Source organism: Rhodamnia argentea, chromosome 2 (assembly GCF_020921035.1).
Source record: "Rhodamnia argentea isolate NSW1041297 chromosome 2, ASM2092103v1, whole genome shotgun sequence".
Taxonomy (NCBI): domain Eukaryota; kingdom Viridiplantae; phylum Streptophyta; class Magnoliopsida; order Myrtales; family Myrtaceae; genus Rhodamnia; species Rhodamnia argentea.
This window is the reverse complement of record NC_063151.1, coordinates 33,734,476-33,761,548: the sequence shown is the minus strand read 5'-3', so window position 1 is coordinate 33,761,548 and position 27,073 is coordinate 33,734,476. Positions and strand designations below refer to the sequence as shown.

Below are 27,073 nucleotides of genomic sequence, written 5' to 3'. Positions count from 1 at the left end.
CCTTCGTTTTGGAAGCCATAGAAGTATAGCAGCTCCTCTATATATGAAGTTTAAAGACTTTGAAGCAATGTCTTGATCATTTAAAAATCGGATGCAACAAAAAAGATTATGGTATTGGGATAGGTAAGATAGCAGTGAGATTTAAGCCATACTATTCTCTCTCAATTTGGCACCTAGTCAAAATAGACCGTGCACGTGCATGCATCGTCATCATATTTCATCGCAGCAATTTTACTGGGAAAGTGGAGTATTAATGTAAACAAAAGTGATCCAAGAAGTGTTTCACGTGAACATAATTATGAATTATCCTGAAAATCGATCATCTGGAAGTCAAAAGGGGCACTAAGATCAAACCCAAGATACAGAATGCTGTATCAAAACATTGAAGCAAGACCAGTCCCAGGTTCCTTGCATGCAAATATATACTATTCTCAGGAATCCTATCAAAACTCCGTTCAATATAAACATCTCGCCACATTTTCGACATCTGAACGCAACTCATGAGATTCGTGCTTTGGACAGAAGATGCAAAAGTCCATGGTATTAATGCATAAGCATAGTTCCCCTTTTAGCTTAGGCAATCCCTTCAAGACAAAGCAATGAGATTATGGAGGAAACTGGCGGCTTGTTCTACCTTGGCTGTGAAGCTGCTCAAATAGTCTAGTAGGTGAGGCGTGTGACCATATTCACAGTGACAGAATTTGGAATTCTAGATCCTCCAAATTAACATAGAGCAAATTCTAGAAGTATGTTGCAAAAGTTTTAGCCTGTCACCCGGGAAACCATATACAGATTCCATATGACAAAAACGACAATTAGTTTGCAATTCAACGGAATCTCAGCCACTGCTGATCAGTCAATAAGAACTTGGGCATTTTCAATGCATTTGAATGCATCTACTTGGCAAATTCTAGTGCACAATTTGAGCCAATGAATATTTGAAACGCTGAGAGCTCAAATATGGTCCTGAAGAAAAGTGCACCCAAGACAAAAGGTACTGTCAACACACTGAGGCTCAGAACAAATTGATTCGCGGGGCGGAAAGATGGTCTTTGTGTCCTAGAGAATGGCCAACATCTGCGCCAAGCGTCGAGCCTCGAAGGAGATCAAAGTCAATCAGCAATATTTGAACTTTTACTATCACCACGTCAAAGGGATAGTAGTTGGTGGAGCCATCCATGGCCTCATGTCATGTCAAGAGTTGCACTTGAAGCATTCAACTTGTATATTATCTATGCTATTTTCCCTTTACGTAAAGGGATCGTGCAATGGAGTTGTGAAAGAAGAAGGAGTATGATCTTTTGGAATGATGAAAGATGGCTCTTCTTTCCTGCTTCTTGGGCAACCTTTCTGACGTCAAGAGGCCACTCAAACTAGAACCAATGTAAGCTAGTTTTCTTATTCTCGACGTGAATGGAATCAATTCAAATACTAATTTCTTCCCAGTTAAACCACAGGTGGGGCTATTTCCACGTTCTTGACCCAAAAAAAAAAAAAACATTTTAAAGTTGATTATCTACATCCAGCATGAACTGAATTGCAACTTCTTTAGGCCAATTTGTGATCCACAAATTGCAACTTCTTTAGGCCAATTTGTGATCCACAAATTGCAACTTCTTTATCTCCGTTTACTTCAAAAGTTTTCAGCTTTTATATCCTCTATTGCGCTAAGCAGGAAGTTCTGTTCTTATGAATTTAATGAGAAATATGGCAATAAAGGGAAACTCAAAGATTGTGACTAAACAATTTTACGGGATAAATACACAGGAGTGCCATAACTTTTGTACGGTGTTCACTTGAGTGCCATAACTTTTTTTTTTCGTTCACTTGAGTGACATTTCTGGTAAATTGTCTTACGTGGACTTTTTATAATTTTTATTTTATTTTTCAGTGACACGTGGATTTTTTTTACATTTTTTAATATTGTATGGAATTATTTATTTATTTTATATTTTTATTTTAATTATTTAATAATTAAAAAAAAAGGAAGAAAAAGAAGATTGAATTTCACCCATGGCCAGCGAGGGTCAATGTGCGGGCCTCACCGGCCACGGCCGGCTACCCCAGGAGCGAGGGCGGCTCGCCGACCAAAAGAGGGACACGAAAAAAAAAAACAAAACAAAAAGAAAAATTTTAAAATAACTAAAAAATAATATAAAAATTCATGTTTATATTAAAAAATTCAAAAAAATTGCTTCGACGATGGCACGTCAGATTTTCCGATGTCCACTTAGGATTTCCGGAGGGACAAATCGGCAATAGCATTTAAGTGATCGTTTTTTCAAATTTGTAACACTGGAAAAAAAAAGTTATGGTACTCAAGTGAACGCCGTACATAAGTTATGGTACTTTCGGTGTACTTATCTCCAGTTTTACTGTTCTACTCTGAAAAAAGTCATTAATATTGTTCGTAATCCAATATTGCATGCCCTCAACATTGAGTTCGAATGTGAAGAAGCTGTAACCAAGTTTGGACCTCCACCACTGTCCAGCAAAAGCGTTCAAACCAACAAAATTACGCCGTCAGGCGTCGGCAAACTCATTAGAGGAAAGTTGTCTTCTTTACATGGTTTTGGACAAATACATCTTTTCTTAATGGTGATTCTCTACGAAAACGTTCTCGTGATCATCAATCCGAACGGCAAGCATATGGAAAATCAATTGTTTTTGTTAACCAAAAGTAAGAATAGCATCCAAAGAGATTGGCAATGCAAATGGAACAGTAAAGATCAACTGTCACAGGCCTTCCGACTCGACAGCGGACACTGCTGCAATAGGCCCGGTTCCTTGTGATCGGCATGGCCACTCAAGGAAAAAGGACCAACGCCGCAAACGCAGCTTCGGGGGGAAGATGATGCAGTTAACGAAGCCTTAATGTTTGCAAAAACAAAAGAATGAGCAACAATGCATGTTACTGTGGAGGTGGATACTGAATTGACTCTATTGTCCAATTTACAGCATCAGCCTAAACTTATTCAACTCCCTAACACCGCAGGATTCAACTTATATACAATCCACTGTGAAATCATCTCTCAAAAATTAAAGAGATGACCCTTTAGGGAAATACATTTTACTAAGCTCTTCCCATCCTACACAAACTGTTAAAAACCCAACTAAGAAAATATTTTGTAAGTTTTGGCTGAGAGAACAATCTCTCTCACTCCTCCAATTGGAGCAAGCACTGCTATCAACACCCCGATTATGATCGAAATCTGTCATCAAACAAACAAATGATAAACCGATGTCACAAGAAATCCGAGAAGAATTTGATGAAACGAGCATAAGAACGTAAAAATCCCTGCTTGAAGCTAACATACCCATGATGCTGTCCAGTGGAAGCTCCACCTCTTTGGCCGGTGGACTGCGAGCCACATGATGCACGGTATCTGGAATTTAACGTGGAAAAGATAAGACTATGTCAAAACGTTTTGATCATTTTGACGTTTGAAAAGAACCATCTGATTCAAAGCGTGGTTATGGATTCTCATTTAGTCCTTCGACTTACAAAGTAAGAAGTGGATGCGAAAACGAGTCCTCCGAAGAATCCCAGAAGTCCCCCGAAGAATGGGATGCACATTCCGATGAACCCTGTTAAAGCTGTCGTCGGCACAGAGGAATACACGCATCAGACAGATGATTCATCCCTAGTAACATCAAAAGATCTCCTTCCGTAACTTAAGGGAATCTCCCTGGTAGATCAGTTAAAGAGGTGAGCACTGAGAGAAGTAGGATGATCTTCTTACCAACGTAGACACTGCGAGATACGAGGCGAAGAAGACGTCCCGGCTTGTAATTCAACCGTTTCACCAGGCATGACTCGATCTGATCGAACACGGGCATTGCAAAGACCTGTCATTTGAAACAACAAGTAATTAGTGCGGTAATTGCACACAATTTTGGTATCTTTTTTGCCCAAAGCACAAGTAAAATACATATATAAACAAGACATCCTAGTCCGAGAATGTTACCTGATAGCTTCCAAGGACGTGAAGAAACACCATGAAGTTAGCCACGGCAATGAGCCACTTTGGCTTCTCCAGAGAGATAAGGATGTCGTCTTCGACGAGCGAGCCGAATGCCCAGAACCCAGATGCCGCGACCGAAAAATAGCACAGCGCTACCACAGCATAGGCGACGATCACGCCTTTCCACATCGGCTTCTTCGACGGCTTCTCCGGGGTTGACGGGATCGTGGCCTGGATCTCTAGGACGACGCTGTGCCCAGCGAACGCGAACGCGATGGTCCCGAGCGCGTTCAGCGTGTCGAACACCTTGCCGGCCGTCGTGTGGGATCGGACCCCGTACCTGATCCCTTGGCGGTGGTGGGCCCCTCTTATGGTTGAGGCGACAAAGGCCAACATCGAGTAACTGCATGCATGCATGCAAAATTTTGATAAAAATATGAAAGCAAAGTAGTAAAGTTCTCGTCTTTAACTCTATAATAAAAAAAATATTGTGATGGAATATGTCGTAGAGCTAGAGAAAAAAATACTTAAAAGTCTTCTTACCAAAGGGACATGACCGCAGCGAGCAGAGAGACTCCCTTCAACGAGTTGAAATTGGGAGTTTGGGAGAGCAAAACTTGCAGGCCAGTGAAGAAGAGTATGTAATACGTCTGCCTGACGTCCGCCATAGCCGGAAATAGCAGCTCCAGGCATTTCTTCAGCGACTTCCCTCCTGTCACGGTGTACACGATGTCTGTTGCGACCTGGACGAGCGTCTGCTGAGGCATGATGGACCAGTACCCGACCTTCGAGCCGAAGGCGTGCTCGGCCAGCTCGGTGTACCGGTCAAACCGCTTTCCCGGGACCACCTCGTGCATCTCCACGAGTTGCCACAACGTGTAGAAGGTGACCAACCATGAGACGACGATTAAGCCGATTCCGGGAACCCTGTAAGTTGCACTTGATTAATAAAATTCCACAGATAATATTGTGACGAGCGATTAACGGGTGAAAAAATTGTTCATATAGATCCATTGCTTAGATCTATCTAGGAATGGGATGTTCACGGAAGGAGATTATATATGCTAAATTCAAAAGAGGGGCTATACTATAAATTTTTGGGATGTCTAAAGCTAGAAACTTAGCACATAAATTTCTGAGAAACATACCATCCGATTTGAGACACAGCGAACGGCAAGCCAAGAACACCGGCCCCAACCATCGCAGTGACATTGTGAAAGGCTGAGTGCGTCCAGTTTGCCTTCCTGGATGCTGTTACCGGAAGCCAGTCATTCAGATCCTTGTCGTCTTTCTCCGTCTTCGCCGCATCTCTTCGGTTGCCGTTGTTTTCCTGAGAAGTACAGTTTAAATCAAAGAAAAATTCAGTAAATTTACAGTAACGATCATGATGAATGAAATCGTCGTGCCTGGTGACCGAAAAATGGCTTAGAGTTGCTTCGGCAATCGCGACCTGTGGCGAAAACCGAACATACCATATCGTTACGAGCCTTTATGTCCTCGATGTCCATGCTGCAGATTGTCTTATCTCTCTCGAGATGAGGAACCAGGCAGATCCTTCTGCATGAACAAGAGCTTCAATGTCATCTATCTACACACGATAAAAACAGGAAAGAAACCCGTCTAGCTAGCGTGAAAATCAAGCCGTAGGAAACGAAAGCAGCGATCCGAACGCAGCTTCTCGAGGTTCACGCATCAATCGGCGACCATCGGAAACCAAAATACCGGAGAAGAACTAGACATACAATCACGCGCCGATCATGCAACCACGCGAAAGAGAACTCCTGCAATGCTGTTCAGGAAACCAGACAACTTACGAGCGAAACAAACGATGGCGAAACCCTACCCCCCAAAAGGACACGAACGAGTCAAGAACAAGTGATGTTGAGGAGAACGAGTCGGAGATCTGAATCTTATCCTGAAGGAAGGAAAACGAAAAAGGGAAGCCTGAAATAGCGGAGGGTGTAGGTGTATATATAGGCACTCAAAAAAAAAAAGAGAAAAGGACAAAGGTTTCAAAACCGACGTTTGATGTGTTTTACTCGTTCAAGTCGAGGTTTGGTGCCGAATCTCACTACGAGGTAGTTGGTTTCGACAGTTGGGAGGCCCTCCAATATTCGGAAAGATTCATGGACGTTAGGCCTTTCCTTCACTGCTAAAAATCGTGCCCTAATTTGTTGCCTCAGATTCCTAACGCACGCGGGTCTAATCTCTATTTTATCCACACGTTTCAAAATGACTCATGAATTTTTTTTTTAGGTCAAGAAATGACTGATGAAGTTGTACGTGGGAAAATCGTTCAAAAAGTCTTAAACCTAGTATATTTTTATCAATTCAATCCTAAATCATTTAATAATTTTTGAGGTGTTATTTCTACTCTGGTAAGCAATTGAAAGTGAAGAAGGCGTGTGCTAATATGAAATGTTACAAGTGAGCGCCAACTCCTGATCTTTTTTTTTTTTTCCTTTTCTGTCCAGTTTGATTATTTCGCAATTTGTTGCATAACTTGATAAATAATTTCCAATTAATTATTAATACCCCTAGATTTATTTTATCTTATTTTCAACATTTGAATTTCTCTTCACGATCACAAAGTTTTTCACATTCTTGAAAATGTACGGACTCCATTTATTTCGAGAATAATGAATAATTTAAAAAATGTTTTTTTTAAACTACTTATTTATTTTGCTCAAAATAATTATTTAATATTAATTAATTTTTATTATCAACAATAATTTATGACTATATGTTTTGGTGGACAATGAAAAAATATTGTTCATTTTTTTAAGCCATCCATTTTTAAGAAAATATTTTTCAAATCATTCCCGGAAAAAAGGCAAACCCGATCCGAATCCCAAATTCAAAACCAAAGGCCGATGACATGGCTGCTAAAGGTCAAAGTATAGGGCGTCTCTCATGCAAATTTCATGGAGGTCATGCATATCCAAGGGACTCGCTTTGTGAATCTCATGAGGATGATGTGCTGAACACTGGAATCAAGATTTGACAAAATTGGCTTTATGGGGTTCCATGCTATTCAATCTGTACAAAAGCTATTCTCCACGACACTCCTTTCCCATTCGTATACACCGCATCTCTCGACATCCTAAGAAAATATTTTTCAAATCATTTCCGCAAAACGGACAAACCCGATCCGAATCCCAAATTCAAAACCAAAGGCCGGTGACTTGGCTGCTAAAGGTCAAAGTATAGGGCGTTTCTCATGCAAATTTCATGGAGGCCATGCATTTCCAAGGGACTCGCTTTGTGAATCTCATGAGGATGATGTGCTGAACACTTGGAATCAAGAATTGACAAAATTGGCTTTATGGGGTTCCATGCTATTCAATCTGTACAAAAGCTATTCTCCACGACACTCCTTTCCCATTCGTATACACCGCATCTCTCGACATCCTAAGAAAATATTTTTCAAATCATTTCCGCAAAACGGACAAACCCGATCCGAATCCCAAATTCAAAACCAAAGGCCAGTGACTTGGCTGCTAAAGGTCAAAGTATAGGGCGTTTCTCATGCAAATTTCATGGAGGCCATGCATTTCCAAGGGACTCGCTTTGTGAATCTCATGAGGATGATGTGCTGAACACTGGAATCAAGAATTGACAAAATTGGCTTTATGGGGTTCCATGCTATTCAATCTGTACAAAAGCTATTCTCCACGACACTCCTTTCCCATTCGTATACACCGCATCTCTCGACATCCTAAGAAAATATTTTTCAAATCATTTCCGCAAAACGGACAAACCCGATCCGAATCCCAAATTCAAAACCAAAGGCCGGTGACTTGGCTGCTAAAGGTCAAAGTATAGGGCGTTTCTCATGCAAATTTCATGGAGGCCATGCATTTCCAAGGGACTCGCTTTGTGAATCTCATGAGGATGATGTGCTGAACACTGGAATCAAGATTTGACAAAATTGGCTTTATGGGGTTCCATGCTATTCAATCTGTACACAAGCTATTCTCCACGACACTCCTTTCCCATTCGTATACACCGCATCTCTCGACATCCCGAGGCGATAAAGAGAGCGAATTCGTAGAGCTTGCCCGGAGCGTGTTTGATATCACAAGTAGCAAGGTCTGACATGCATGGTATTCATCCAGTCTCTCCAAATCCGTCCTCTCCGACGACAAGTCCTTCCATGGCTGATAAAACGACCTGCAACCGAATTACGAATGAGTTGTAAGAGATACGAGCACAAAAGGGGAAAAATATGGCAAAAGGATGCAGAAGAATAAACGACGTCTTTTGAGGCGACACCCAAATTACTGAGATGGTTGTGACTTGCGAATTAATCGCAAGTCAGTTCACATCTATTTGTTCGAAAACATGGAATACTGATCGTATGATCACTGCTCGGATTGACATGTACAAGGAGGAACAGAAACCACAAGACAGTCGAGTAAAATAAGAATTACCATCTCCAAGCAGGATTAGCTTCAAGAGGGCAGCTTATCTTCGACAGTTGTGATGCCACAGGAGTACCGTCGAGCAAGAGATCTGATTCAGTCACTGCATAAATTGCATTTTAAGTATTTTAGCTAGACTTGCATTCTAAGTATTTTAGCTAGACTTGCATTCTAAGAATGAGGAATTCGTTTCCATAAACAGTATTTCCCACTCTGTTAAACATAGGAGTTTAACCTACCCGCGATATCGCAGAAACCGTACAGTAGAAGGCAAAGTGCAGACACCACAGATGGAAGAACTCTGCAATCCATGCCAAGAAGCTGTTGAAGGTACAAAATCACAGCAGCTAACGCCTTTCCAGTTCCAGATGTATTTCGGCTTCTTCCTCTACTTGTTTCTTTGACAAATTGTAACAATGAATTTATCACTTTCGGATCAGGTCTTTGTGGATATTTCGCATCCGTATATGTGGATCTATCAGAAAGCTTCCCATGAATTACAGATGCCACCAACCAGCGAAGAAGCTTTGACGCCAAAGAATCTTCACATATTTCTTCCTCTGAGGAGATTGTTAAACTGATATGAGATCCTCCAGGATGAAGAATTTCTGAGGAGTCGGCTTTCAAGGCAACAGAGATTTCCCAAAGAACAAAATTCAAAAGCTTTTCTTCATCCTGTAAATCAAAGCAAAATGAGATGTCATCAATGTCAAACCCACGACTTTGAGCTAACCAGATATAAAAGACAGTAAGCTACAGGATGTGGAAAAACACACAAGAAATTCATAACTGCATACTTGAGATGCCCGTGCATCCTTTGGGTCGCATCTCAAATATCTTTGTCCAACAAATTCAAAGAGTAATGAAAATGTTCATAACTGTCCAATGACAAATGACCGCACAGCACACACACGCACAGAGAGAGAGAGAGAGAGAGAGAGAGAGAGAGAGACCATGTCAATAAATGATGGAGGAGGAGCATTCATTAGTATAGACCTAAGGCCAAATTCAGAACTTGAGAACGCTCGGGTGCTGTCACACAACTTAACGGCTTCATATATATGAAAAAGACCCTCGATGGCAAGGGTAAAATGCGGCTGGAATATCATCCTTTCCTGAGATATCTTCAGGGTTGTTACCAAAATCTGGAGGATCAAATTAATAACCAAAGCATTCTCTCTTATCAATTTTGCTTTGTGTGACAGAAACTTGAACAGATGAGAAGAAAGTCCTGAGAGCTGCTCGAGAGCATGTTTCTGCAACCACTCTGTAATATTTCTGGACAAGATAATATTATTGGTGACCTGAATCCAAAAAAGTTGAAAGTTAGAGAAGCAAGTTCTTATCACAAGCTTAACTTTACTTAAGTCAGCATAACAATAAAGATCTCAATTGTATAAAGCAATGTAGAAGCATTCACAAAGATAACTTTCTAGTCCTCCGGGTATTTATTTTTTCCGAGTCTCCTCGCAAGTAACATGCTTCTAAGAAAAGCTTATGTGCCCAAAACCTCAAAAAAAAAAAAAAAAAAAAAGCTATGGAGGCATAATGGCGGTGGGGGAGGTCGACAAGAGAAGGAGAGAAGCTATAAAGGGTAAGATTTTGTGTCTCACATGATGCACAGACAGGCAGAGAAGAAATTTTATGCCCTGAGAGAAACAGTTATGTATTTCCTATAGACTGTAAAGGAAACCATGAAAATTACTATCTGAAGGAAATAGATGGCAGGAGGAGCGACTACCTCTAATATCACCACCAATTGATCAAAGTAGAAACCGTTTTCGTCTTCAGACAGCATCTCAATGATATGAGGAACGGCAGATGATAGCCATGAAAACAAACCGCAGTGCTCCACCAGATGACAAGCCATCTTTCGCAATCTAACTGATTTTCTAACTATCTGCATGAGATGAAGATTCTGTTACTGCCATATCAATAACCCAATACGAATTTTCCATGGCTGACCAAGAGAAAATAGACATATCCAGTAACACATGACTTGTTCACGTTACCTGAAGAATGAGTTCTTTGGACTCATTATCTGAAAATGGAGAAGCATAAAGGCTCAGCAGATTCTCGAAAATGGAGTTCCTCATAAAAACCGGGGCATCATCATCTACGCCAAGACCCACATATACAAGTCGCAATATCCAAATTCTTTCAGCTCGGAAATTGACAGAGCTACTCCACAAGAACTCATGGAACAGTGGCACAGACTATAGACAATAAAATAAAGCATAAGGTTACAACGCTTCATTGTAACATAAAAGCAACACACACAAAGTAAAACAACCTGCCTTTGAAGCTTAAGCAGGAAAGAAATACATCGTTTACCTTCGTATTTATCCTGGAAGAGCGCATCAAGAACTTACTGAGTGTATAATAATGATCATTTGATGGATCCAATAATATTAGAGATGCCTCCGCTGCAAAGACGGCAACAACAGAAGGAATTCTTTGCCAGGGTTCTTCAATCCCATTTTGCACATAGTTCAACAAGAGACGAAGGTGAACGATGCCCTTCTTCTTTTGGCACTTCTGAAAGATTATTTGAGCAATTGTTGAGAAAAACCTTTAAGATAATGTCACCAAAAAGACATAATATCATACTAGTCCAATAGTGACATGACAGCAGAACTAATCTATATATATGCCTAGCTAATTAATATCTCAGCATCTCTTTAATGGTTTAAGCAGGGTAAGGTAATTAACTTAATTTCATTTTGGTACCTACGAAATTCAGCTAGATTTTCAGATCAAACAAAAGTCAGCCTTAAGTTTTTGCATAGCATACTTTTTCTTCATTTTTTCAGTGTCATACAGATAGCAAGCAAGTTGAATTTCATGGATAATGACTATAATAAGAGACATAACTCATACAAGTGGAAATTGCTAGCACAAATTCAGAGATCGCAGCCGCAGACGAGATACTGTTACCTCTAAAGCAATCTTAAAACTGGCGAGAGTTTGATAAGCTAATTTCCTTATCCCATCATCAGGTGAAGATAAGCAGGAAAAAGCAACAGCTAGCAACCCTAGACCAGCAAACTCCACTGGCTCAATGAAGCCTATTGGTAGAATATGAAGCGAAAATTGCAGAATGAAAACCGGATCATATCCGTGCTTCCTCTCAACAGCAGGTATATGGATCTGCATGCGAGTTACCAGCAGAAAGTTAGGACAAAGATATATTCATAACTAGCCGTCAAATAGTTAGCAAAAGGAGGAACCATGTCATGGAAAAGAAAAGGGTCAGATGGTAACGCAATTGCAGACATACCACATCTTTAGAGTTATTAATCTGGAACTTGTTCAAGAAAGAAGGCTCTTCACTTGCAGCTCTATCGTAAGGAAAATCTAATACAGTCAAGGCACATAACTTGGGATCAATAGGAAGATTTTCCCTAAATTGCAGTCTCCGGTATTCATCTGTTTCAGCATCGGTCATGACATCAGATGACACGTTTTGCCCCAAATCCCATGCTTTCATCACTTTCAAGGCAGCACTTCCCCACAGGTAATTTGTATCAGTGAGCTTTACCAACTCTGATCCAGCACTAGAGTCTATCTCTTTTAACAAGTTGAATAACTTAAGATCACTTTCACCAAGGGTCGCGCCATAAGAAGACAGAATAAATGAATGCAGTCGTTGAAAATTTATGCCATCCTCACGTCCCAAATCAATTTCGCTGCCAGAGCCACTGAAACTGAAATGAATCAGAATTCTGAGCAACTGGAGAACTTCGAGCCTCTTTACGCTATGCTTGTTTGATTCTCGATCTCTTTTGCTGATGTGGGAAACTTGATTGATGCGAGGAACGGCAACTGACCTAAGAATGCTGGACATGGGTCTCAAAAATGCTCCAAGATGTAAAGAATGTGATGACTTGGGCATAGAGTGCAATATAGACGGGAACTGAGAGTGCGCAAGTAGCAGCTGCAGATATGGCGCACATAAAAATTGCCCTTTGCATAATAGAGTTAAAATATTCGTAAGTAAGTTCAAAGATATGGGATCCTCAAATCTATAGAGAAGAGAGGTTCTTATCAACTGTCTCATGAAGGGAATGAGCTTCAACTGAACAAGATAATCCTGCATCTCTGTTATCAGCTCGAAAATGCTTCTCAACATCAACTCTTCCAAATATTTGTACAAAGATTCACATTCTCCGTTTTTCTCCTTTTCAGAAGTAGAATCTAAACGGAATCTTTTAACAATCTGCTCCCAAGAACTCACCAAAATGCACAAAAAACGCATCCTTGATGACTCCAAACCTGCTTTTATCACCTGAGAGTTCTCGTTTGAGCATTCTGGTGCTTTATTTGTCAAAGACAGCGTACGATTGTCGCTGGGAAATAACAACATCCTACATAACAATATCTTTGCCAAAACTCTATTTATAAGATTCAAAATCTCCTTAACTGAACTACAATTTAAATCCCTCCAATCATAATCTAGCAAGTCACTATGACTCTCACAATCTGGTAAAACTGAATCAAATAGCTCCATTTTCTTCTTAATATTCAGGGAATCGGCGTCCAAGACAAAGTGATAATGTAACATATGAACTGCTTTCCCAAGAGAACTGTTTTTCACAAAATTGAGGAGTTCGTCTGCGGAAGATATTTTGAACTCACCATATCCTTCCTCAAATACAAACTTGGACACAAAACTTTTCCATTCACGGAAACCATTTAAGAGAAGACTGGAGAAAAATAGAGGTATATATCTGAAATTCCAGTAGCATTGCTTCCCATATCTCAAAAAAATCGAATTCATGAATGACAAAGCAGTTGGCATGAGCATCAGAAAGTCCTCGTTTGAAAGATCTCTGCAATGGTTCTTATACTTCAGATTGCCCTCAGGAGTCAGAATACCTGAAAGCATGCACCCAAAGATTGACAGATGCAGAGGGCTCAACTGAGTAAGCAGAAACAAAACTTTAGCTCTCATCATACTCATCCCACTAATGCAATAAGAAACCATCTGCGCTGGAGTGCTCACTATGACCCTCAAAAGTACAGAACTCAGAGGATGTACATTAAGATGCTGCATGGATTTCAGTCGGCAGGCAGCGGTAATAGCTTCCAGCAAACAAATATCAGTAATATCTGTTTCATAAAGACTGGAAAGTTCAAATACTTTCAAATAAATATCTTCAATAATATCAGCATTAAAATGTTGATCTCTAGTCCTCCATAATGAATCATATTGTGATCTTTTCTTGGTTTGCTGCTGCAAATATATACCGAGAGATTCAAAAGCATTGGCAGCAAAACGACATCCAATATAAACAATAGATATCCGGCAGGATTCAGAGATTGTTGTGTCATTCATGTCAATTATATTGAACACAGACCAGACCAACTTGAACACCTCAAATGGGGATATAAGACGATTCAAAGTATTCAGAGCATGATAAGTTGGCAGAAGGGGTCTGAAGTTTTGTGTCTGAATGCACAGATTAAGCACATTCTTGAACCCAATAAGAAGCCTATGTACCAGAGATTCAAAACCCTTCACAAGTTGTCTAGTTGCACCAGTTTCCACATTGATAAAGGAGGAGTGATTCTCAACTAAAGACAAGAAAAAAGCAGAAACTGTTTCCAGTAAACCAAAGCAACAGAAGTCTTTCTCAAGAGATCTTTTACTGGATAAATCAAAGGTTGCAAAGAAATTTTCCAGAACATCTTCCTTGGCTAACATCTCATTGCAGCCCATCGGACAGGTCAAGAATGCCATTGATGCAGGATGAGAGAAGATGCATCCAACTGCTTCTTGGACATAGTCTGGTAACGGGATCAGTTCATCCTTCTCTAGAAAACCACTATTAAGTTTCAAACTCCATAGTAGAGACAAAATGTGATTTAGTAGACTAATGCAGATCTCAAAAGATTTTCTGAGTTGAACTGATGACATACTTCCTGTAGACAGTTGTAGCTGATGTATCCAGAATAGCACAAAGTGTATATAGGAAAGGAGGCACTCAAGGTTCACTTCAGAGGCTTTTTGAAGGAGCAACTTTTTCATTTCCAAAGAATCTGCTAAAGAAGGGTCATCAAAGCACAAAATTGCAGGAAACAGCACAGGGAAAGGTGTCTGCCCCAACAAGAAACTAAAAGCAGCAGAAGAAGATTCACTTGTGCCGGTGCCACCTCCAGAATTCAGTTCTTCAGAATGAAAAGATCGACTGCAAACCCCACCAGCATCGTCTTTTCTGCCTTCAGAACCGACATTGACTAGAATCATTTTCACAGCTCTAATAACCATTTCAGGCCATAATCTAAAAACATCTGCGAGCAGATTGTGTTCAAGAAAGAATAAGGAAGTCAAAAATGACAAAGAAACTCCACTGATATCCTGTGCAACGGTTACAACAGCTGGAAAATGTTCTACGATCAGCTTTGGTGAAGTACCCATAATTGAGGAAGAAAACCTTTCAGTAATTCCTACTCTTTCAATGGTCTGGCATCTCCTCAGAGATATCTTCATTTTATCAAGTGTACCTAAAAAAAAACTATCAGCAGGTGTGGCCTTCTCATAACTCGTAAAAGAACAACAAGTTTGACCCCGCAGTATGCTCTCTGCAAAGAGCAGCAAACTCCTGGGTGGTCCCCATTCGGCTGGAATAACACCAGAACCATCTACCATGTTTGAGCAGTTGTCAATGCTCCCAGACAGCAGTGACACAAGTACAGCAGACAGGCATCCTGCATCTACCTGTTCAAATTCAGAGCTCTGAGCAGGCTAGAACAAGATGTTTCACAACAACAATGCAAAACACAAATTAGTACCTGTGTTTGCAATACATACTTCAATGTACAACAAACATACAATGAAAGCATTGTCTTCTCACATGATGAAAAAGAACTGGACTCAGACTTGAGCACCCTCAAACACTTCTGAAGGATACACACAGCAAGAGGGCTGAAAGAAGGCGAAATATCTGCTAGAAAATAGGATAAGCATTAAGAAACAGTGGCTTAATTCATATAGTTGAATTATGTATAAAGAATAAACCAACCATGTTCAAGTAAACCCAATTCACAGAGAAAGTAAAAGTAGAGGTGCACCTGCTTTTGAATGAACAACTTCATATCATCAAACTGATGAGGATCAATGTGGCAGGTATAAATATAATCCAACTTTGCAGTTTATATTGTGCATTAAACCTCATGATTTCTCCATGGTGGTTTAACAAGATAAGCTAAGCCATTAAGCACTAAACAAACTTGGAGAAAGCACAATACTGATCCAGTCAGCGCGGGCAAATGGTATATCATCACAGTGAAAAATACATATGTTCAACAGCCTTCATCAACACATTCCAGTAAAACACTGCTTAGGCAAACACAAAACATATGACAACAAAAAAGTGGACATACATGTGAAAAAGATTTACCCGAATAATCTTTGAGGTCATTTGAATTGTTGATAAGATTCCGGATGCTATCCCAATACTTGAATAAATTGTTTCCAACCGTAGAAATAGCATCAGCAAGGAAAGAAATGACGGCTTGAGATAAAGTTGGTAGAACTTTAGTTTGTTGGAGGACAAGTGAACACTTATTGTCGTAAAAACCAGGTAGAAACAAGAACCATGCATCAACCTCTCGTGGATTCCTATCAAATGCACCAGTGCTCAACATAGCTGCCGCTGACAGATCATATGATTGATCCCGGATGCTACCAATTGGTGAATAGAGTAATAAGTACATAAAAGTCTGTAGATGCTTGTACATCAGCATTGGAATTTTCTGCGGCAATCCAATTCCAGGGGCCAATCTGATATACTCCTTCAGCAGAGTCAGCAACGAGTTCAGCAAGTTAGTTGGCAGTTCCAAAGCATCGCGCAGAAGACTGACAAAGAACTCAAAGGACCCCTCCAACACTGTAGGCATCATATGCTGCAAGAAAGAAATTGCATCAGTTGCAGAAGCAGTTACAGATATGATGCCGGCATAAATGATAATACCAAACTGAAGGTTTATCTGAAGCTGAGATAGCAAACATGTCCCAAGCAGTACACCCCTTAACCGTAATGATGGCGTGCAATCAAAAAACTGACTATGAGAACTAATCAGGAAAGGGTAGTTGTCGCAGCATAACTAAGGAGGAAAACGTATACAGGAGGCAACAACCACTATGTCAGACACAAACAAGAAAAAGTAAGATGAAGCAGTACCATTATGAATCAAGAGTAAAGAGCAGAGCACAAAAGGACGGAAAACTACTTGAAGTTGAAACTCATCAATACTTCTAAGGTGCTATACTCCATATAACAAAAGCTAAACTGCTATACATGGTGAATTGCCTAAGAAAATTAGGCAGAGCCTAAATGGTCATGGTCAATTAGAAGCAGTAAATTAAAATCATAGTCGCCTGTGCAAGCTGTCAACGCTAGTCCATCAATGAATTTTCCAAAATGCATCATGTTATCATCAAAATTGGGAGATGTCAAGTGACGTTAGCCATATGGGGTCATGGGGAAAATGTCCAAAAACAAAAGATGTAAAAACTACCAAAAAGAAATCGGTGCATTGCAGCCTTCCATGACGTGCGTTTGTCATATATCTCCATCTCATCCACACATTTAAGTGATGCTGTCTATTACACTGATGATAAACTGAAAAACCCAATAATTGCACTACATGAAAATGCATGGAAGGCCTCTACGACAGAGATGGTACTAAGCAATTATTGTGCAAAAAATATGCGATGTTCATTCATTAGCAGTAGGCCTCACCCGTTTTCCTTTTTACTATGTGATCAATTAAGTCTTGTGCTCTAAGCCTATCTACAAATCTTCCAAAGGAAAAATGTGGTATCAACTTACTAGATATATCTGGAGAGCATCAACAAGCCTGGAGTAAAAATATATCTCTGCCTCCTGCATGGTAGAAACAGGCACCTGGGACTGGTCAAGCCCCCATATTTCAGAAAAAACATTTGCAAAACTATTTTCGTCACCCAACTCGTCCCCTGTTTCCACATTTTTTTCACTTTGTCCAGGCAACACAGCTTTTGGACTAAGTGAAATCCCGCTCACAATGATATCTCCATCATCAAGAACATTATCCATTTTCAATTTCTTTACGCTGTTGCTGTCATGTAATTCCGAATCTGGAATTCTCTTATTCTGGCCACTCTTTCCAGAGTTACTGCTCAGAGTAGAAAGTAGAGTCACCAAGACTTGGGGATCAGGGAGCAAGGTTCGGATTTCATTCCGTATTTCTTGCTTGAGAGATTCCCAAGTTTGCATGTCCCTATCACTAGCACAAGAACAATGGCTCAAAGCACTGAAAAAGGAATTTAAGAGCTTAAGGGCCTCCAGAAGAAGCCTCAAAGTGCCATTCTTGACAAGAAAATCGGAGTGAAGCAAGCCCTTATTCATACCTGATCGACAGTATGAATGAGGACATACAGATCTCATGACATTCTGCACGTCTACACTATTCAAAGAAGGTGAATCACGAGATGCAGAATCAAGGAAACCAAAAGGAAAGCCAGAACCCACTGAAGAAACCACATCAGCTGCCAAAGAAGCAACAGAAAGCCTGCAACAGTTTCCATTTTAAAAAAGGGAATTGGTCTATTATTCAGTAACGAATGAAAGAAAAAGAAGGAAAAAAAAAAAAAAAAAAGGAAGTGGAAAAGCATATTTTAGCAAAAACACTGCTCTACAGGGACATACCATAGTGGTGATGCATGATCTTCCACATTGTAAGGGAACTCTTCCATGTATGCAGATCCAAAAGACGGTCTTCCATGAACAATAGCCAAAAGAAGGTCTCTGTGATTCTTGAGTTCTGCTGCTCTTAGTTTCTTCATGAGGCCCACCAGTCGTGCCGCATTACCTTTCAACGTGTTTGTGCCTCTCTTTATATCACGCATCAAGCCATTGGAGGGATCCGTACAAACTATAAGTAGGATACCGTGAGCCAACTCTGCAGTGAGCCCTCCATTCTCCCTTCCAGAAATGCTGATGAGCTGCTCCAAGGTAACACTTCCGAAAAGAACACTACGCAGGCCAGGGGGAACTAAGGATTCTTCAGTGAGAATCCTATCACGCAATGTGGATAAGACATGAACTACAATCTCGTCATCATCATTGCCAAGACCACGAAGGACACTGGAGTACATGTCCTTCTGTTGCAGGATCCACCTCAACAACCCAGGTTTCCCTACCTCCAAAAACGACATTGCAAACCTAATAAGTGAATTTCTGGTGGAATACTTCCTTTTGACATCAATCTGCTTCTTCTTATACACGCAAAGCCTGTGAAAGCCCTGGCTTTTAAAGTCAAACTTCTTCGCAACCTCAGAGGCTAAGTCGGAACCCCGCCTTACGATTGAAGCCATAAGCTGAAGTGCAGCATTCTGGCGCTTAGCTTCTTTGCTGTCCAGTTCCTTATAAACATCTTCCAACTTTTCATCAACAACCAGCCTGGAAAGCTTGTCAAGAGCCCTGTGAACGAAGGTTCTACTGGCATCAAACTGTCGACACTTTCCATCGGGATGGCTCAGAATAGCAGAGATTAACCTAAAAATGTAGGAAATGCCCGGTTTCCCTCGACGAAGCTTCCAAGCTTCCAGAAGTTCAGTTAACTTGGAAGAAGTCTGCACATACTTATGAAGCAATTGACCTCCATGACTACTTTTAAGTAACTTAATGAATTCTTTTGTGGCATCAGCACACAACTTGATTTCCATCGAGGTAACATAATGAAGAAGTTCCTGCAATTTTGCTTCGTAAGATGTCTTAAGAACATCTTCAGCAATCTTTTCTCCACCAATTTCAAATTCGCCTTCATCCATCATAACTGCAATCAGCAAAAGAGCATAAAAAAACCATTTTTAAAACAAATTGTTCCCTTCACACGAATTTCTGAGCGACAAAAAAATATATTGTACAACAAAACCAATCAAAAAGAAGAAAAAGAATCGGAAGAAATACAGGACTCTTGTAGCATGCGTATTACACCCGAGACGTCCCAAAGAAAACCCAAAAGAACATGGGCAGAGACCAGAAGTTTAACCTGAGAAAAATTCGGTGGCCGCTTTTCAGCTGAAGCGCGTAGAGTATGCCATTAGAGTGGTGAAACAGGGTGAGGAAGAGTAGAGGAGAAAGGCGAGACGATGAGGGAGAGGAACCCCTTTTAGGGTTTTAAGAGGGGTAAAAGTGGAAGTACACATCATAAACGAGGGTAAAATGGAGAGTTTGGACATTTTCATTAAACCAGGTCTCGGCATGAAGATGCTGAAAGCCCAAAGCATCCATTGGGCCTTCGGCCTTTTCGTTCCTGCTTGCATGTTGGGCCTTTGTCGCTTTTTGAAAGTACTAGATTTAAAGAGTTAATCAAAATTAGTACGAAATAACTTTACGTAAAAAAAAAAAAAAGAATGGAAAAAAAGTGATTTTGTTTTTCATTTTTGGTTTGAGAGAAAAAGTGCTAAAGCATGTTATTGAAATAATTGTAGTATACTCAGTATCTATGTTTGAGTTTTGTGAAGCTTTTTTATTCTTAGAAGCCAACAAATTATTACTTCAATAAAGATTTCCCTTAAATGAAAACTTAAATCATCATAATCTCAAAATCTTATAAAAATGCGCATTTTGACCTTAAAACTTATTTCGAGAAGGATAATCTGAAAACCCTCGAGGCGAAGAAGTTGTCTTGTACCTCAATCGACGTAGTGAGTTGAATGTTGGATATGCCGTATGGGTTTTGTACATTGACATAGGTCCGAGGCAGCAAATAAGGTAGCCGATGCTTTCAATCACAGACATTTTTTGTTTTTCCATAGCATCTTATGTAAGTTCATATAAATGATCGCGTCAAAAGATAAATTTTCCCTCTGAAAAGGTAATAATTCTCTATTAACCCGTGCACAAGCATAAAAAAGAGGTAAAAGGAGTACGTGAAAAACGAATGTTCATATAAGGACTTAATTTCCTTAAAAAAATTATTTTATTTTATTTTTCTCAATTCTACCTTGTGTCTCTTAAAAACCCTAACTTTAGGTCAATCTTAATTTTACCCTAAACTTTTCTTCCTCACATAAAATACCCTCACAAAAAACCCTCAACTTTAGGTCATGTCCCCATTACACTCTAAATTTTTTTTGTTCTATGAAAAACTCACATCCCTAAAGTTTCTACAATCTTATAAAAAATCACAAACTTTAATTTGAGTCACAAATATACCTTCATTAATCATCCATTCAAAATTTCTCATTGACAACGAAGAATAGAAAAACCCCCAAGCATGAGCTTTTTTAGCGTCCCAATCCCAAGCTCTCCCATCACGAGATTCCCAAGCATGAAAAATTGAAGACCAAGCGCAAAATCACTAACTGGAGGCAGATTTATGATTCAAGTACAAGTTGGTAATCTTTTATGAGAAGAAAAAAAAATTAGAGTAAAATTGAAACATGACCTAAAGCTGAGTTCTTTTTATGAGACAAAAAAAAAATTATAGTAAAATTGGGACTAGACTTAAAGTTGGGGTTTTTTATGTAACAAAAAAAAAGTTTATGGAAGAATTGAGACTGCATTTAAATTTATAAGTTTTTTATGAGACAAAATGAAAATTTGGGACCGGACCTAAGTTTTGAGTTTTTTTTTTTTATGGGACAAAAAAATTATGCCAGAATTGAGACTGTACTTAAAATTTAAGATTGTTTACGAGAAAAAATGTAAAATTTGGATAAGAGTTGAAGTTGGAGTTTTAGGCCCCATCTAAGCTTACCCCTTTTCAACAAAAAAAAAAAAAAAAGCTTACCCCCTTTAATATTGATTGCGTTGATTGACTTTCACTATTTGTGGTATGATCTATGGATGAAACTGCTTCTGTTGTTTTCAATTTTTGCGCACGAGATTATTGGTGCTGTTTTTGGCTACTGGGAGCAAAAAAAAAAGTGAAAAAAAAAAATGGAAACAACTAGACAAAGAGAATTAGAGTTAAAATAACAAAAAAGTCTCAAACTGGCACACTCGTGCTACATTTAACCCAAATTGATTCGTATGATAAATCCACCCTATGTTGTTTTCAACCTAAAAATTTTCGTTTAGAAGACCCCTTTAAATTAGCAATTTGGATGATCCCATGACGTGAATTCAACATGGCAATTAAGCTTAAAGGGGTCTCCTAAAAGATTCTGGAAGTCGGATTCGTAGGAAATGAATTGAAATCGGGAATCTGCTAATTTTGTTCCAAAGCTCCATTTGCCTCACTAAAAAATTGAATTATTTGGAAAGTATTTTTCCAAAAGACGGTCGTTTACATTGCGTGCCAAATTGAATAAACGATAACGTATTTCTGCTGCCCACAAAAATGATTAAATATAAATTACTGTCAATAGCGAAAGTATTTTTCATTAACCGATAATTTCAATATATATATATTTGAAATTTCTTGGAGAAAAAAGAACAAACCAGCAAGCAAAATTTCTTCTGGCCGAAAGGAAAGGCAGGAAGATAATATATATCCATTCTTGGAGATAATATATATAAGAGAAAGCATATTCCTTCTCTCTCCATACGCCTCTCTCTCTCTCTCTCTCTCTTTCTGGGCTTACGAGAGGCATCGTTTTCATCTGTTTTTTTTTTTTTTTTTCTCCTCTCGACAAATCCGTTAACTCGATTTTCTTACCCCCTCCATCTCCATCTCTCTCCCGCACGCTGTCACCAAAAGTCCAACTCTCCTTCTATCGAGCTACGAGTCTCTCCCTCCCAGAGCGAGCTACCAGAAGAAAGAGTTGAAGCCAATCCTGCCTCCGTTTCCTCCTCCTCCTCCTTCGGCCAAGGAAACAGAGGAAACGAGGAGAGAAAAGCATGGATCTGTGGTCTCTGAATGTGAAGAACGCAGGCGGGAGCCCCTGTCTTCTTCGCAATTCCTTCCGGGACATTTGTGGGAAATCGGGGAAAGCCGGCACGAGGGTCTTCGAGATCAGCGTGTTCAAGAAGCGGGAGCCCTCCATCGCGCCTCGTCCCGTTCCGCGCCGATCCCTGACTGTTCGAGCTCTGGCCAAGAAGGATAACGACTCCAATTCATCCTCACCCGGTTGGTGAAAATTTGCCCCCCTTGAAACGGGGTTTTTTTGTTGGGGGTGCGGAATTTTGGTTCGGGCCTTGCTTGATGTGGTTTGTGATGTTTGGTTTTCTCGTGTCGCGATGGTTCTTGATGGCGACAGCCCTTGTTGTCCTTTTTCGTTTTCATCGATGTGTCGTCAAGTTTGACTTTTTTGCTTCTTGGTCGCCCAGAAAATACCGTGAAATCCCTTTGAGGATGGGACAAAGTATATGTTAATCTGCGACGTTTGCGGATTTTGAGTGCGCCAATTCCAGCTCTTGTTTCACTAATCTAGTGGATCACTAACTGTGATGATAACAGAAACCTCCTTATGCATGTGAACAACTTTAAATTCTCCTTGGCGCTAAATGTAGGCGAAGATCAAATGGAAAAATCTGGAGTACCTCGCTTGTTTTGATGTGCCCCGAAGGGTTTCATGTTAATCTTTCATTCTGCGTGGCTGCATGTTTCGGCTTGTTGAGTTTTTGACTCATGGATTGCCAAGTCATCGGTGCATTGTCATCAAGATTGTTTTTTTTTTTTTTTGGGTATATCTGTGGTTGTGTTGTAGCTGTTATGATATGCCTTAACTTGCTCATTTGGTAAGCGCATCCTTTCTAGTTGTAATTCCTTGAAGTTGCAGCTTCCTTAAAGCAGTTAGCTACGGGCTGCTGCAGCTATGGAGCGCTGGTTAAACGCTTTGCAAATAGCTGCAGGACCTTTTTAGCTTCTCCAGCTTCTATGAGAAAATTATTCGACTGTCCAAATTGGTACCATAAAATGTCAATTGTTACTATTGGCTGTTAGTACTGTTTAAGTGGGTCTGTTTTGGAAGCTCTGGAAAATGCTATGCCTTTAAGCGAAGGGTGAGGAATATTCTTTTCTTTCCATTATGCTGTTCCCTCTCAGTTGAATTTGCGTGGGGCTATGTAGATCAAACTTAGTAGCTCAGGTGAATTAACAGTCTCAGGTTTCATACTTTGATGCCCCTGGTATGTCCCAGTTTTTTCCTGGGGTGTAAGTCCCTTTCTGGTAGTCTCCTGTGAGTATGTATTAAGCAAGAAGTAGGAATAAAAAGAGTGTTGCTGCAACTTTATTTTCAGAATGTATTACTAATTAAAAGCAAATTTCTTTGGAAGATACTGGATACCGCAGTAATGCGAGAACAGATGGCAACGGTGGTTTTTCTTTTCACATTGACCTCTCTGTGGGGCAGTATCCAATCTCTAGCTCAGATGATGATAGTTCTAGTATCTTCAATCTGTTAGGACATGAAAGGATTTTCTTTTTTATTGGTTGCTTTTTGTTGTGATGTTCTGGTACCATGTCCCAAAAGAGGTCAGGGAGAAGAACGTGTTTGATGTGTCGGTTGACCTCTCTGTGGGGCAGTATCCAATCTCTAGCTCAGATGATGATAGTTCTAGTATCTTCAATCTGTTAGGACATGAAAGGATTTTCTTTTTTATTGGCTGCTTTTTGTTGTGATGTTCTAGTACCGTGTCCCAAAAGAGGTCAGGGAGAAGAACGTGTTTGACTTGTCGGTTGCATAAAGATAGATATGATTTTCTTCAAAATTATCGTGTTAGAAAGTTCAACTCAAAAGCTTAAGCTAATAGGTGGAGGGAGATCACATGAATATAATAAGCATTTAGAACCCTTTGTCAAGCAATGTGGGACATATTTCAATACCTCCACTCATGTGCAAGCCTGATTACAGGCGGCACGTGAAATTTTGACTACACACATTCACGTGGAGTCTTTGAGGAATTTTTTACCATGCACATTCACAAAAGGGATAGTAGCACTGGCTCTGATACCATGTTAGAAAACCTAACCCAAAAGCTTAAGCTAATAGGTGGAGGGAGACCACATGAATATAATAAGCATTTAGAACCCTTTGTCAAGCAATGTGGGACATATACTTCAACATACCGCTTGGTTGATAAGGTCATTTATTGAGGCTTAAGAAAGCAGCAAAACAATTGGATTGAAGCCACATTGTACACCACAAACAATAATGTTCACTTAACTTTCTGTAAAACTTCTTGAAAAGTAGGCCAAGGTAACGGTTGTAAAGAACTAAAACTCATAGTCATCACACTAAAGAGAGACTAGATTAATAAAAAATTGAAAAATGCTGTATGACAAACAATAATACCCTAAAAAAGTTTCTCGTAAATTTGCTTGCTCTTTTCAACATGGAGCTTTCTGTAATCTAAGGAATGGAATGTTTCTGTTGCCTGATTAGATTTTGTTGCCCTCTTGCATAGTCCTTGGGTTTTCTTTTGCTAAAAAATTCTGAGTAATTGGTACTCCAGAGTCCAGGCAGAGAAAGGAAAGACTCGGAATTGAACCTTGATTTTATGCGGTCTGGAATTGTGCCGGACAATTCTCAAAAAGTTGTCCTACAACTGTTATTTTTGGCAGTGAGGAACAATCCTAGCTCTTGACTGACAACTTCTGATGTTGATCAGGGGTTGTACTTTTTATCAAAGACATTCTCTTTAGCATCTATACCCTTATCTAATGCAAGTAAGTAGATATTTGCTGATTTCTCCTTTTGGTACTGAAGAAGTATTCAAATTGTAAGTGGAAGAGATGATTTTCAATATGCTAAACATAAAGCATTAGACGACTTTTGAATGTGTAAAGTCAGGGCAAGTGTTTCACATCATGGACTTTTTGGTAACTTTGTCACAGGAAATGGCGATCGTTCTACTCCAGACTCTTCTGATGGCAACAGATCCAATGATACTGCTTCTCAGAAGTCTAACCATAAGAATCTGGATTGGAGAGAGTTCAGGGCAAATCTTTTTGCGAGGGAACAGGTAATGTTCTTTCACTTATGGCTATTCTTTATACAGAGACTCAAATGGGACTGCATGTCTGGGCATGTCATTATTATTGTAAACAGTTACAACTCTAAATATCCAATCTTTAGTCTAGTTTGGTTTTAAAAGGGCCTGCATGCAAGATTATCCTGGTCTGACCTGTCTTTTGTCGTATTAAATTACCCTATAAAAGGTGAATACAGGAACTGACTGAATGAGGACAAATGGAGGTGTAGGTGGAGAAAACCTTGTTTTGTTTGGACAAAAGTATGAACTTATTTGAAGACTTTGTCTATTGCAGGAGTTACAAAATGACCTTTACGCCAGAAGCGCGATAAAGATGCATTTTGAAATTTCTAAGGAAAAAAAGGTGCATTTTGAAATTTCTCGAGAGTAAAATATAGTCATTCCGGTTTCTCTCCAATTTCTCTTCAACTTTGTGGAGATGTGGGCCCAAGGGATCTTTTTTCCCCTCTTGAATCCTCTCCTCAACGTTTTCCTTTCATGCCAAGCAAGGAAAAAAAATTCCATCGGTCTTGTCTCACTTTTTATTATACAATCCCTTCCACGGGCTAAGGTGCCCGTCTGGGATGTCAACGGACTTTGTTTGAGCAATTAAAAAATTGCAAATACTAGTGAAGAGTTTAACTTAATCCTCCACTGGTGATGGACATTTGCTTCCCTTTAAAGACTTGGATGGGTGATTATTTACTTAATGAAATTATTAACAGGCAGAAAAAACAGAATCAGAGGCTCCCAACAAAGATGAGGGTCATCATGAGTCCAAACCTCCAGGCATTAAGTGGGCACATCCCATTCCAGTACCGGAAACTGGCTGTGTCCTTGTGGCTACGGAAAAGCTTGATGGGGTCCGCACTTTCGAGAGGACGGTTGTTCTCCTTCTCAGATCGGGAACTAGACACCCACAAGAGGGCCCATTTGGAATAGTCATCAACCGGCCACTTAGCAAGAAGATCAAACACATGAACCCCACTAACCTCCATCTTGCCACAACATTTGCCGACTGTTCTGTGCATTTCGGTGGTCCTCTCGAAGCGAGCATGTTTCTACTAAAGTCTGGGGAAAAGGCCAAGCTTCCTGGCTTTGAGGAGGTCATTCCTGGCCTATCTTTTGGTGCACGCAACAATTTGGATGAAGCAGCTGCGCTGGTCAAGAAGGGTGTTCTGAAGCCTCAGGATTTTAGATTCTTTATGGGCTATGCTGGATGGCAATTTGATCAGTTGAGAGAAGAAATAGAATCTGATTATTGGTACGTCGCTGCATGCAGCTCAAATCTGATCTGTGGTGGTTCATCGAGTTCATCCTCAGGCCTTTGGGAGGAGATCCTGCAGCTAATGGGCGGTCACTATTCAGAGGTCAGCCGGAAGCCGAAGCAAGATATGTAGATACTTGTAGGCTTGAAGTGAATAAGGAAGCTCGAAAACAATTGAGATCTTTGAGCCAGAATCTTGTGGAAAATAGTATTAACTCAAATGTACAGTAGTAGAGTGTAGGTCTTCCTTTTTCCAACTTTTGTTCCTGGATAGGAGCATGGGTTGTTGTTAAAGACATGTTCTTGTTCTCTTTGATTTTGATTAATGCACTGTTATTTTATATATTTAGAGAAAGGTGTGTTATAGACATCCTCTTGGCAGTAACCATGTGCCTATTCTCTGAAAAACTCGAGTAAATGGGTACTTGTTAATGCTTCTTGACAGAGAGCATTTTGGCGATATCTGTCCTCCCTTCCCTAGTGATTTTACTGTGGGAAACAACA

General features: G+C 40.0%; 3 protein-coding genes and 2 long non-coding RNA genes across 7 annotated transcripts; 2 read left to right on the top strand and 3 right to left on the bottom strand.

The window, feature by feature from the left end:
• Positions 1-2,826: 2,826 nt before the first annotated feature.
• LOC115756097 (lysine histidine transporter-like 5) lies at positions 2,827-5,878 on the bottom strand. Its single transcript, XM_030695814.2, has 9 exons — positions 5,780-5,878; positions 5,438-5,522; positions 5,114-5,295; positions 4,509-4,892; positions 3,969-4,368; positions 3,744-3,849; positions 3,506-3,597; positions 3,318-3,386; positions 2,827-3,212 (listed from the first exon to the last, which is right to left on the bottom strand). The coding sequence occupies exons 2-9, from the start codon at positions 5,471-5,473 to the stop codon at positions 3,114-3,116; spliced, it is 1,368 nt and encodes a 455-aa protein (XP_030551674.2). The 5' UTR covers positions 5,474-5,522; positions 5,780-5,878; the 3' UTR covers positions 2,827-3,113.
• A 1,970-nt stretch (positions 5,879-7,848) lies between these two features.
• LOC115756006 lies at positions 7,849-19,539 on the bottom strand. Of its 3 annotated transcripts, none has more exons than XM_030695705.2 (14): positions 19,430-19,539; positions 18,085-19,213; positions 17,227-17,947; positions 15,793-16,297; positions 15,185-15,336; positions 11,670-15,110; positions 11,327-11,539; positions 10,724-10,927; positions 10,402-10,605; positions 10,131-10,289; positions 9,343-9,693; positions 8,629-9,064; positions 8,399-8,492; positions 7,849-8,138 (listed from the first exon to the last, which is right to left on the bottom strand). In XM_030695705.2, the coding sequence occupies exons 2-14, from the start codon at positions 19,209-19,211 to the stop codon at positions 7,922-7,924; spliced, it is 7,824 nt and encodes a 2,607-aa protein (XP_030551565.2). In that variant the 5' UTR covers positions 19,212-19,213; positions 19,430-19,539; the 3' UTR covers positions 7,849-7,921. The 3 variants fall into 3 exon arrangements, with proteins under 3 accessions (XP_030551565.2, XP_048131272.1, XP_048131271.1); XM_048275314.1 differs by having other exon boundaries at positions 7,961-8,138; positions 8,372-8,492; XM_048275315.1 differs by lacking the exons at positions 18,085-19,213; positions 19,430-19,539 and having other exon boundaries at positions 17,227-17,662; positions 17,787-17,942.
• On the top strand, positions 11,504-11,907 carry LOC125313949. Its single transcript, XR_007197661.1, has 2 exons — positions 11,504-11,640; positions 11,787-11,907. It is a non-coding gene; the product is annotated as an uncharacterized LOC125313949 (long non-coding RNA).
• A 2,522-nt stretch (positions 19,540-22,061) lies between the features above and the next one.
• Positions 22,062-26,911, top strand: LOC115735736 (UPF0301 protein BF2109). The gene is made up of 3 exons (XM_030667136.2): positions 22,062-22,456; positions 25,166-25,293; positions 26,028-26,911. The coding sequence occupies exons 1-3, from the start codon at positions 22,228-22,230 to the stop codon at positions 26,700-26,702; spliced, it is 1,032 nt and encodes a 343-aa protein (XP_030522996.1). The 5' UTR covers positions 22,062-22,227; the 3' UTR covers positions 26,703-26,911.
• Positions 23,562-24,039, bottom strand: LOC125313950. The gene is made up of 2 exons (XR_007197662.1): positions 23,840-24,039; positions 23,562-23,666 (listed from the first exon to the last, which is right to left on the bottom strand). It is a non-coding gene; the product is annotated as an uncharacterized LOC125313950 (long non-coding RNA).
• Positions 26,912-27,073: the final 162 nt, after the last annotated feature.

What these genes read in the sequence shown, in the direction of transcription:
- LOC115756097 (XM_030695814.2), bottom strand. Translation starts at nt 5,473, where the DNA reads ATGGACATCGAGGACATAAAGGCTCGTAACGATATG. An exon ending in GCTGCGGTCATGTCCCTTTG is followed by an intron (nt 4,369 to 4,508) that starts GTAAGAAGACTT and finishes GCATGCATGCAG; the next exon opens with TTACTCGATGTTGGCCTTTG. An exon ending in ACGTCCTTGGAAGCTATCAG is followed by an intron (nt 3,850 to 3,968) that starts GTAACATTCTCG and finishes TTCAAATGACAG; the next exon opens with GTCTTTGCAATGCCCGTGTT.
- LOC115756006 (XM_030695705.2), bottom strand. Translation starts at nt 19,211, where the DNA reads ATGATGGATGAAGGCGAATTTGAAATTGGTGGAGAAAAGATTGCTGAA. An exon ending in ATGCTCTCCAGATATATCTA is followed by an intron (nt 16,298 to 17,226) that starts GTAAGTTGATAC and finishes TCTTTCTTGCAG; the next exon opens with CATATGATGCCTACAGTGTT. An exon ending in CGGTTTCTGCGATATCGCGG is followed by an intron (nt 8,493 to 8,628) that starts GTAGGTTAAACT and finishes CAATTTATGCAG; the next exon opens with TGACTGAATCAGATCTCTTG.
- LOC115735736 (XM_030667136.2), top strand. Translation starts at nt 22,228, where the DNA reads ATGGATCTGTGGTCTCTGAATGTGAAGAACGCAGGCGGGAGCCCCTGT. An exon ending in CTCCAATTCATCCTCACCCG is followed by an intron (nt 22,457 to 25,165) that starts GTTGGTGAAAAT and finishes ACTTTGTCACAG; the next exon opens with GAAATGGCGATCGTTCTACT. An exon ending in ATCTTTTTGCGAGGGAACAG is followed by an intron (nt 25,294 to 26,027) that starts GTAATGTTCTTT and finishes AATTATTAACAG; the next exon opens with GCAGAAAAAACAGAATCAGA.